Source organism: Fragaria vesca, linkage group LG7, assembly GCF_000184155.1.
Source record: "Fragaria vesca subsp. vesca linkage group LG7, FraVesHawaii_1.0, whole genome shotgun sequence".
In the NCBI taxonomy this organism is placed as follows: Eukaryota; Viridiplantae; Streptophyta; class Magnoliopsida; order Rosales; family Rosaceae; genus Fragaria; species Fragaria vesca.
In genome coordinates, this window is record NC_020497.1 from 8458623 (window position 1) to 8469538 (window position 10916).

Genomic DNA, 10916 nt, shown 5'->3' on the forward strand with positions numbered 1-10916 from the left:
AAATCTTACATTTTTATTTTATTTTTATCAAACAAACAACTAAAATGATACAATGAGTCTATCGCGAGTCAAACTCACGATCTCCCACTTACAAAGAGGAGACTAATGCCCCTAGACCAAATGGTACTGATCATTTATTTTTTCTTATAATCGTACACAAAAAACTTAATCAAAATAAATTTGGTAGATACAAAACTCATGGACAAAGAACTTGATTTTTGATTGCATTGTTTTGCCCGATAATTATTTAAGAAAAATTTTTAAAAAATGATTCAAATATATATCTCAATTAGGTTCAAGGCCCTAACCCTCTTTATCCCTTCCCAAAAACTTCAAATTTATCACCTAAACAATTTGTTATGATTATACAACATGATATATATATTTTATTATGTTAAATATGTAATAACAAAAAATTAGCATTAATGTTTTCTTTTGCGAAATCAATGGAACACAAAATCATGAATTTCTTCTGAATCGAGTTCTACAAGTTTCTTTAATTCAATTGAAAGAAACTTCTTTACCTCTACTTTTGTCGGTTTGAAAATGTAAATTTTGGAATGTTTCGATGAGTCTCTCTTATAGCTCTCTTGCGGCAAATTTGATGACAACTGTCCAAATCAGGCGGTGTGTTATGAAATCGTGATTTCATTTTGACAGTGATCTTAAATTTGGTGAGAACTTAAGTGAGAATGACTGTGAGATTGAAACAAAAAAGATGAAGAATTAGATTTTGGCTGTAAGTATGAGATATCTAGGTTAACACAAAAGTTATAAACCCTAATCTATCACCGTTAATTTGAAACTTTTTTAACCTACCATCGATTATAGACACACGTGTCTATGTGCCGGCCTCTTCACATGCTCACATTAATTAGTAATATATATATATATATATATATATTAATTTTTTTTTTTTTTTTTTTTTTGCATTAGCAGTTGTACACAATTATGTGTAACAATATTTATATTATTATACAATCATCGATCACATAAAGAAATATGATAACAAGTAAAGTTGTATATTACTAATTTTACATGGAAGGCTAGTTTACTAAGATAAGATAATAATATGATTACCATATTTCAAAGAATGAAACCAATTCACAGTAGATTCTGAGAACTATGTACCTCATAATAATCTTGTTTAACCGTGTTGTTATGTTCTAAGACGACTTTTGATCACGATAGTCATGTGTTCGTAATTTTACCCAGACAACATAGGTAACGACATTTGTTTTCACAAAAGTATCAATGTGTCTTTCGTACTCAGTGAAATACTCATATATTTCCTAGCTGTCAAATGCACAAACTGAATAGAGTGTTAACCAACACGACACCAGTATTGGAAGGTCGAATGCAATAATCCCTATATACCCATGAGACAAAACATAAAATTGATGGCTTGAAGAAGATTTTGTGTGGCTATTTCAGTTTGGTGATTATTAAAATGAGTCATGTTTGTGTCCCTATTCATATCCATGTTCGAAGTACAATAACTTCAGTTTCTAGACGACAATTTTCTCATATGAACTTTGTCTTGGCGTGTTATGTGTCTACGAACTTGGTTTGACGTTCTCTACTACTTCCAAGAAGAAAATTTTCCAGTTTGCTTAATTCATAAAAGTCAACTCTACTGAGTTTTTATAGACATGTATATCACGGTCTTGAGACTCACTCTTGAAAAGAAACCAGTAATGATATGCATTTTTTCGTACACTATCCACATTAAAACTTGAAAAAGTTCGTGTGAAGATTCTATATGCAAATTCTTTTACCCATCTAAAAATTTGGGCTCGAGTCCATTTTCATTTTTTTGGAGATAGGTCTTGACCTTTAAAATAGGATAAACGGTCCAAACAATATTTGACCTTTTAAAGAAACTTTTGCTATCTCAACTCTCAAAAACTTATATACAGTATTCCACGTTCTTACCCTGACTGAAGAATGATATTTGCAACCGTTAGCTCCGTTAAAAATACTGACAGATTAAAAATTGAAGTTATGGCGATACTTGCTCTCTAGTCTCTACAACAATCATCTCTCCAAGGCCAAATCTCGCTTACTTGAATTTGACACAATCCACACTAGTACTAACTTAAGACGTCAGTGGAACCATGTTAGGACCGCAACGGCGCAACCAATTGCACAAGACACATCACCGTTTCACCGTTTATGCTTATCTATATTTTGCAATGCTTTCTATGTCGTAGCTGCTGGCATGTTTTGTACTTTCCTCCTTTTTGCTTTGGAGGCTATCTATGAAAATGCGCTTATGCTTCGAGTTTTTCTTGCTATTATCTTTCCCAGCATTTCCTTTGCAAATTCTGCAACCCCTTTTAGCTTCTGCATACAAACCAATCAAACCACCATGTTACAATGCTGTTTTGGTGATTTTGTCCAGTTACATTTTGATACCCTACTCTCACTACATTGGAGTGGTCTAGTAAAAGAGGTAAACATTATGCTTAGAAATTCTTCTATATGGGTGCTGCTATGGCCTCTCACAAGGAGGATTACGTCTTGGTAAAGTAGTCGCACTCCTTTCAGAATGAAAAGAAATAGACGAACTTGACCCCTTTTTGCAGGGAGGGGTCCTTGGACAAGATCGAACAGATGTGTTCTCATGTTTGATAACCATTCAAGTTCCCTCTAATTGAATGAAAAGAAGGACTGGAGAAGGGATAGAACGTGGAAAGTAATTCATTGAGCCAAACTGCCAAAGCTTCGTACAAAGGGTAAAAAGACCTACAACAAAGTTACAACAGAAGAACAAAGGAAAGAACAGTGAAGCACATCAGCCTCAGTCATCTTTCGTTGCATGGTCCTTTCTCTTATTCTGCTTGGCTTCTACAAGCAACATCAGAAGAGCTTCACACACTTGAGAAGCATCGGCCTCTGAAGGGTCATCTTGCATTGACGAATAAACCATCCAGGCATGGTCCAATTTACGTTTGGGCCGCACAACAATGGATCCCGGAACTTCTGCATCACAGCATGTGACAAGTCCATCACTCTTCTTGCCATATCTGACCTGCAGAAGCTGGGCACAGGCAGCCATAGCTGCACCAAGAGGCATCACTACCGGAAGTTTTGTCGGTTGGCCTGCGGGAGCTACCATAGGTAACTCAGCATGTGCTACACGGGATAATGTAGCTAAAACAGCAGGAGAAATGGCAGCTTCGGTGTGAAATGAAACAACAGGGAGATCCTTTGGCAAGGGATGTTTCTTCAGAAATTCTCTTCTTCTGTCATATGTTAAATCTTCCAGAGCTTGCAAATCCCCCTTCACATAATAAGATGACAGGCCGCATTAAAAGATATAAATATTTTTAAGAGTTACAAAACTATGATTACAGAAACACACCGAAAAAGAAAAAGAAAAAAGAAAATAAGATATTCTCGACTGCTGTAATCGGTACTTCCATGGGTGTTGCAATTTGTTAATATTAGAATCATGTTCAGGAGCAACAAGATAAAGCCTTGTAAACAGTGAGGTAAGCACTGTTCTAGTAGTACTACTTAGCCCCACTTTTTTTTAGAAGTAAACTTCTGACTTCAACAGAACTCATATAACTCCAAACATCTCAACCAGCATCAATAAGAATAGCATAAAAAACATACACAAGTAGAAAAAGGATTTTACAGATAAAAGAAATCTCAATATGAAAGGGGCCAGTGAAATTAATTTTCTTTGACTGTACAGTTCAACACCCACACCCACACATGCACATGGCCACACACTCTCATCATACCTTGATTACTTTGCTGATCAGAATCTCCATTAGCTTTCGTAAGTTTACATAATCTCCAAGCTGTCCCTCTCGCAAGATATCTGTAGCTATTGGGCTACCACCATAGGGACTTTGTGCCAACACCAATCCAGCAACCTTATCTTTAAGATCAGGCCAATACAATGACATAGCAGCAGCTGCATCTATTCCCCCTTTGCTATGTCCAAGAACTAACACACGCTTTTTTGAACCCCAATAAAATTCCTCAATGTATTCTTTTATCTCTCGAGCATTTTTCTCAACTGAAGCCTAATAAGCGATTATTTTAAAACTTCAGTCTAATACTTGATTAACACAGCATTTTTTTTTTCATTATTAAAAGAAAAGGAAGCACATACCTCGCTATGAATTTTGGCTATATGACAAGCCAGACCAATCTTTGATAAACTCATTTTCGTATTTACAAAATATAACGGTCCATGGTTGCTGAAAAGACCTATTGATTACAGAAATAAACAAACTTGACATGACACAACTATAGCCAAAATCATATACACATAAATAACAATGATAAATAAAGATGAAATAACAGAAGCCCAGTTATTCCACGCACAATATATAGAAACAGAAAATGAATGGGCACAGTTTAGGATCTCCTAAAGGATCCTTAAACTCACTACTAGCATCGTATAAGCCAATCAGATAAGGGAGAAAAGTGGGAAGGGGCTGTTGTCCTCCCAATGTCATTCCCTGACTTAAGTATAATGAAGGTTTTGTTTTGCTTTTAAAGGAAACTATACCTGGAACCAACAAACAAACCATCGAGTTTGGCAATCTGTGAACACCATGCCTATAAGCAGAAAATGCACCTCAATTGGTATTAGCATCAACACGATAAGAAATTCTATGCACAGTAGAACATAAAACTATACCTGATATCCCCAAGAATTTCCATGAACCTTTCAGTTCCGTCCTCAACAGAAGGCATAGTAGGATCACGCTGTAGCCATCCTATATCATCCGCAGATCCACGAACAGTTTTTCGCACCCTATCAATGAGCCTGAAAGAGAACATGTTCATCAAATTGAAAGTCTGAATGTCACATGCACCAGAAATTGTAAATAAATAAGACAGTTCCAATCTGGGGCCTGCTGACATCCCCATACACTACTCTTGTATCCAATGAGATATATTTCTACATTTCTAACATACTTAACTTCAGTTTGATGAGCTTTATAACCAAAATTATTTTACTGGAATTTCAACATTTGTTGGACTTGGACATGAATATATCTAGCAGCACATGTAACTATCACCTTTTCAAGATTTCTAAGGCTATCATCTTTTTCTGAAGGGCATTGATGCTATAACATATCTTCTCTATATTCTTCTGTTGATATGCATACTTTAGACAGAGACCATAGATAATGCTTTAGACAATGACATACATCCTTCTCTTACATTCCCGGTCTTATCTATAAACACAAATTATTACCACAGACTTATCTTCTCTTATTTTTCTGTTGCTACTCATACTTTTGAAAGCAACCATAAACAATATGCTTTAGACAGTGACATTAAAACCTTCTCTTAAATCAGTTATCCCAGTCTTTTAAAACAGCAAGTCTAGTAACCCAAAACAAGGAAATATCACCCATCGACATATTCCTATTCTCAGTTTCTTGTGTGGTAGAGTTATAGCATCTACCAAGATATTTCATGTCACAACCTTCTAATTAGCTGAAAACTTTCTCTTCTTATGTGCTGATGGTTAGCATATAAATTTTTGGCTAATGATTACCACATTTTAGTTAAAGACTTGATTAACACTGATTATAGGAAGACAGCTCCAGAAAAACAACAATTAGTATTGTGGAATATACCCTTGGAAGATAGAAATGCCACTTTGGCCACGATTAGATTCTATGATGGCAGTAGAGGTTTGAGATGAATTTCCAGGAGAGCTTTTCATTGCTCCATCAAGTGTCGAGGGAGCATCCGTTGTAGTACGAGATGACTCTGCAGATGATGAATTTCCACTTGAAGACGCATGATCACTGGATGTAGCAAGAGATCCCCCAGTTTCTCCAGATGAAAAGGTCACCAATTCCTGAGCATTTACATTGGAATCCCCAAAATCTCTAGAAGAAGGTTCTACTGAAATATAGCAGAAACATTTAACTAAATCAACATAAGATTCAATGCCTGCGATAACTGAAAGGAAGAGGCATGTGCAGTTGACTACAAATTTGATTATAACAAGAACATATAAGTAAAATCTAAAAGCAAACAAAAAGAAGCTTACAGAGAAGCTTATTTTAGATGTGTTGCACTGCCAGAACAGAGACTAAAGGTTTAAAAAAAAAAGATAACAATGGATCAACAAAAAAAAAAAAAAAAAGTACACACACGTGTTAAAAATGTGGATTAACTACTGGTTGAAAAAACAATCGTGTTAAAAATGTGGAGAAGCTCCCTGTTTTATCTGCATACACTTCTAGTTTAATTCTCCAAAGAAAACTCTTAAGCTTAAAGTAGTTTTGGTTTAGTTATGATATTTTCCAAACACTGAGCATTGACAACATTAGTAAAACTAAAGGAAGTATTAGGAAATCAAACTGGAAGAAAAAGAAACCATACTACACAAGTGTAGAGAGGAGACTATTACTAATGCAGCACAATAGTTTCCACTTTCATATACTAATAAGTCAATAACAAACCATTTGACAACTGACTTGCAACCTCCACATCCCTCAGTGTCCGTACAGTCAAGACATATAAAGAACTGTAATTACTGGAGAGAATAAGAAACTAAAACACCGAGCAAGGAAGATTACCAGAAGAATCAGTGAAACACTGTGTAAATAATGATGTTGTCTGAGAAAGATAAGAGGCAGCTTCATTGAAAGCTGGTACAGAGGTAAATAGCTGAGGGATAAGTCCATCATTTCTTAAATGATCATTCTGAGCCTGCAAAACAACAGCAGCTATTACCAAAAACAAAAAAAACAAAAAACTCTCAAATATAACAACTACAATCTCATCATCATTTAACATATTGCATATAACATGCAATGACTAACACTTTTAAGTTTCCTTTTTTTCGACAAATGAACAGAGTAAAACTGCAATAACAGTACAACATCACAAAAACATTATAAACAAATCTAAAAAAACATCGAGATAGGCTAGAGATTGCTAAGCCCACACTAATAATGTGAAGGTGAAAAATTGAAAAAACATACAATCAGGCCACTAAACCCAATATCCAGTATTTCCATTTCTAGTAGCTTCGTACATAATGAAGGAGTGGTTAACAACTATTAGAGTCGCAATTCTTAAACATTAACCGGTGCCCAACTGTCCAACAACCAAACTATGGTAAATGTGAACACTGGAAATACATGATTGGTAAAATTTATAAGAAATTCCCAAATCATATTCTCTCTTTCTCCTTATGGAAAGTAAGTATCTTGATGAACACACAAATCATCTCCGCAAAAACTAAACCCAGCCCAACACCAGTATCTAGCTAACCGAATCAATAGATTCATTACATCGCAAATTAGACATAGAACATTCAAAACATGTAAAATTTGTGATGAGAATGAAAATTGAATAGTGAAGGAAAGAAGGGGTACCACCAACGGCGTCGTTTCGGTGGGCGTGGCGCCGCTTCTATCTTGCATCATACAACAACTCAGTGCCTGCGAAGCACGGAATCACGGGGGTTTAGCTTCAAATGTAACACCAGAAAATTACGTAAGGAATTTAGAGAGATCTCGGATTACCTAGATAGATTGAGATTTGAGATTGAATCAAGTGAGAGGACCAGAATTGAATTGAATTGAAATTGAATTTTAGGGTTTTTGAGGAAGATTCAAATTTACTGGATATTTTTGTTTAATCTGAGAGAGAGAGAGAGAGAGAGTTTCTTAACGGCAAAGCAGGTGAGTCTACGAGAGAGAGACCAGACTACGTCGTTTTAGGCATGATTCGTTATTTTCGCGGCACCGCTCAAAAGCTACCTTGCAAACTTGGTCTTCGGTACTTGACCCGAATCCTGGCCCAATAAGTTTGCGAGTCAGTTAGTTTTGTTTAGAATGAGTATTTTGATTACTAGCCCACTAGGTACTGAGTCCGCGCTTTGCTGCGGGTTTCATGGTTGTGTAAGTTGTTTTTATTGAAGATCATGCCGATAAGTTGATTTTATCCGAGTGTCCTTTGCTGAGCTTTTCTGACATGATCTTCAATAAAATCTTCATAAAAAATATGTGCACATCATTCTCAATAAAATCTCATGTAAGTGAACTTTTAAGTAAATCACAAAGTTTTATATATTCAGGTGATCATCTGTAGAATAATTTTACTACCTAGAAAGGAAGCTGCTACAGAAGCAACATATAAAAGGAAAGAATGGTATTGAAGCTTCTGAAAAGTAGACACAACCTCTTAGATGAGTGAACAGACTTTTGCTATTGTTTATCTTGGCTGCTTTAGCTTCTTTATTTCTAGCTAGCTTCTATCTTTAATTTTTAGAGTTCATTTCCATGGTTCTGGTTTAATGCATCCAACCCTTTTCATCATTATCTGAAAACATCATACTATGCCTCAGTAGATTTAGATAGAGGGACAAGTACAGGAATTGGAGTTTGAAGGGGACTAAACTCATAGGCCCTTTCATCGTATGACCCCCATGTCAGTTATCATTATTTCAAATTGTTGAGTTAGCAAGCTTAAAAGGCAGTTGGTGGTAGTCATGGATAGGAAAAGAAATTAGACAGGTGAAGTTATGCTCACCTGAGGCAGTTGCTGTAATGTTTACTTTGCTACACAACATCCACATGCAGTAATATTTGCCTATTTGGTTCGTTTTCGAGACTATTAACAATTAAATGAAAAAAATGAATGAGCAATGGTCCTTGCAACTAATGTGGTCTTATACACAGGATTACAAAAATCAATGTCCTAGTTGCAATGAGCACATACCCGTCAGCTTCATTTAATGTGTAGCTGTTCCATCATGTAGGCTATGACGGGCATACATGCAACATATGCATGTAAATTTCATCATTGGTATAGTAAAGTGCAGCAAAGAAATGTTATGCTTACAGAGGAGTAAACTTTGTAGCTTGAAGGCTTCCTTGTTCAGTATTACAATAATTGTACCTGAAACAAATTTCAGAATCCTCAGACAGCAGAAGAATTTCATAATTGATATAGATCCGATAAAATCCAAAAAGACATTTCCCCACCCTGCAAATGGCTCAGATACCTTAGTATAAAGGGGTTAAATATTCAACCTACGGAAAAATTCCGGTATAAAGTCTAAAAGGATAACAGAAAAATTAGTTTTTTCTTATATACCTTTCCTTTTTCCTCACATGCCACCAAAAGATACATATTTTTAAGACATAAAGAATCAAAACTTAAATCCAATATGATGCACAATATCAGCAAAGAAAAGACAACATATCATATGCTGTACCTTCAAAATGGTCAAGGTATATCTTCTGGCATGATTAAGTCTGCGTTTTTTCTTGGTACTCTACCTGTTGATTAACAATAAATATAGTGAAATTTGACATCCTAAAGCCAAGTGAAAACATAATTACATGTACTGAATGAATATCCAAAACATAGGACAGCAGATTAATTGAATTAGCAAAGACCTGAAATCCAACACGCCAGTGGGCAACAAAAAAATTATCAGCATTGTTCATAGTAGGGCAATTCATTTTCTAAGACAACATGTCCATACATAGAAACCTACCTATTGAAAGCTCTTGATAGTCTTCCCTTAAACTCTTGCCCAATTCAGCTAACTTCTTTAGTTCAAAAACCAGAACACCAAAAAGCAAGTTCAAGAGGTTGACCCATAAATTAAGAAATCAAAGAGAATATAAGGAAAGTCAGAAAAAATTTCACGGAAATGCATCCAATACCAAAAGAAAATTAAGCAACCACTGAATATGAAATTTGTCCACGGAAAAAATAGTCTCATGAAAAACGAACTCAGGAATTTTCAAATAAGATTCAATAAAATGTGCAACTTCCTACGAACTCTCCCTTTCTTAAACCTCCAAATCAAAATAAGGATTAATATAAATTATGAGCAAGTACATGAAATACAACTAAATTGCAACTGGGTACTGATCAGGCGTTGTATATACATTCTCATTTGACAATGTAAAAGTGCAGATTTTAAAGAATCATGAACATGCGTATAACTGTCAGATTGGGAAATGTAGCTTTATCAGTGATTACCATTAGTTGCAGACTTAAAAATTAATTAATACTAAATGGCAGAAATTAAACTCCATAACTTTGAATTTATAAACAAAAATAGATGATTTTCTTGATAATATCAATGAAAGGCAACAACACATGCAATCGTATTATCAGCAAAAACAACTTGCACAAAACTCAGATTACAGGGAGAAGAAGAGCACCTGGAAAATGGTGGAATGGAGAAACTGAGGGGCACTGGACTGGAAAATGAACCAATCACAACCCGCTACCACTGCAATCGAAATCAAGAAAAACGAATTCAAACAAAAACCCAACACCGAGATTCAAGAGAAGCAAAATCGAACTACCACTCACCGATTAAAAAAAATCACCAAAAGACTGCAGAAAATGATCTCTATCCTCATTTGCTTCGGCTTCTCTCTTTTCCTTTTTGGCTTGGGCTCTTTGATTTTCTGGAAAGTAATCAGAATCGATGCTCTCGAAACTTCAGAAAAGAGCAGAACAGGAAAAGAATTAGAGATGATTCGGTGGAGTTTTGAGAGAGATCGAGAGCAAGAAAAAGAATAAGAAGAGAAAGAGATGCAGGCCTTGCCCAACAAACGGAAAGTCACTGTTCGGAATGCGAACAATAAGGCAGAGCCAGCGCTTATAATAGACTAGAAATTAGGCCCGCGCTTTGCTGCGAGTGTTTGAATATAGTTTATATATAGAATGCAATTCACAATAAAAGATTACTATACATGATGTATTAAACAGACTTTAGAGGTGTTCAAGACATGGGTATTAGGTAGTTAGAGTTTGGGAAAGGAACAAAGAAGCAGCTAAGCTGATGGAACAGGTTGCAAAAGATAGATCATCATACTTGTTGCAGAGAAATTTGCTTGCTTCAGCTCATGTTATATTGCAACCTAAAAAGAAAAATATTGTGG

The 10916-nt window shown here is 35.5% G+C and overlaps 1 protein-coding gene and 1 non-coding gene across 2 annotated transcripts; both read right to left on the bottom strand.

Moving 5' to 3' along the window:
• Window positions 1–2464: 2464 nt before the first annotated feature.
• Window positions 2465–7590, bottom strand: LOC101296896. Its single transcript, XM_004306960.1, has 9 exons — window positions 7527–7590; window positions 7377–7442; window positions 6573–6705; window positions 5619–5892; window positions 4667–4795; window positions 4535–4584; window positions 4133–4230; window positions 3756–4043; window positions 2465–3286 (listed from the first exon to the last, which is right to left on the bottom strand). Exons 2-9 carry the CDS (start codon window positions 7425–7427, stop codon window positions 2804–2806), a joined length of 1506 nt encoding a protein of 501 aa, XP_004307008.1. The 5' UTR covers window positions 7428–7442; window positions 7527–7590; the 3' UTR covers window positions 2465–2803.
• Window positions 7591–8851: 1261 nt separating this feature from the next.
• On the bottom strand, window positions 8852–10914 carry LOC101297185. Its single transcript, XR_185200.1, has 4 exons — window positions 10342–10914; window positions 10188–10258; window positions 9224–9287; window positions 8852–8904 (listed from the first exon to the last, which is right to left on the bottom strand). It is a non-coding gene; the product is annotated as an uncharacterized LOC101297185 (transcript).
• Window positions 10915–10916: the final 2 nt, after the last annotated feature.